Source organism: Poecilia latipinna, unplaced genomic scaffold (assembly GCF_001443285.1).
Source record: "Poecilia latipinna isolate Pla-1442-1.1 unplaced genomic scaffold, P_latipinna-1.0 Scaffold462, whole genome shotgun sequence".
Lineage (NCBI taxonomy): Eukaryota > Metazoa > Chordata > Actinopteri > Cyprinodontiformes > Poeciliidae > Poecilia > Poecilia latipinna.
In genome coordinates, this window is record NW_015113078.1 from 127,505 (window position 1) to 128,115 (window position 611).

At 63.2% G+C, this 611-nt stretch overlaps 1 protein-coding gene across 3 annotated transcripts in view; it reads left to right on the plus strand.

Moving 5' to 3' along the window:
• LOC106951497 (coagulation factor IX) overlaps positions 1–611 on the plus strand; it is a 16,443-nt gene that overhangs the window by 4,316 nt on the left and 11,516 nt on the right. For all 3 annotated transcript variants that reach the window (XM_015039082.1, XM_015039085.1, XM_015039084.1), the window contains one exon: positions 94–266. In XM_015039082.1, coding sequence (XP_014894568.1) covers positions 94–266 — 173 coding nt within the window. The remainder of the gene's footprint in view (positions 1–93; positions 267–611) is intronic.

Below are 611 nucleotides of genomic sequence, written 5' to 3' on the forward strand. Positions count from 1 at the left end.
TTTTCAAATTGACTCTTTTGTTCTGTCTACAATGGCTCTAATGTGCTGTCGTAGGTCAGGCGATGTCTGAGTAAAGTTTTATTTACTCCTCAGTCTTCATCGACCAGCCGACGGCTGTGCAGGTGCTGCAGTCCTCCACTAGGAGGCGCCGTGCCAACTCCTTCGCCCTGGAGGAGATGCTGCCAGGAAACCTGGAGAGGGAATGTTACGAAGAGCGCTGCTCCAAAGAGGAGGCCGCCGAGATCTTCCACACCCACGAAACCACAGTACGACTCACTCTGGGGCCACACTGGGGCCCTCGGGCCACATTGGGTGCCAGGGGCCACACTGGGGGCCAGGGGCCACACTGGGGGCCAGAGGCCACATTATGGGACAGGAGGCCACACTGGGGGCCAGGGGCCACACTGGGGGCCAGGGGCCACACTGGAGGCCAGGGGCCACATTATGGGACAGGAGGCCACACTGGGGGCCAGGGGCCACACTGGGGGCCAGGGGCCACACTGGGGGCCAGAGGCCACATTATGGGACAGGAGGCCACACTGGGGGCCAGGGGCCACACTGGGGGGCAGGGGCCACATTATGGGACAGGAGGCCACACTGGGGGCCAGGGG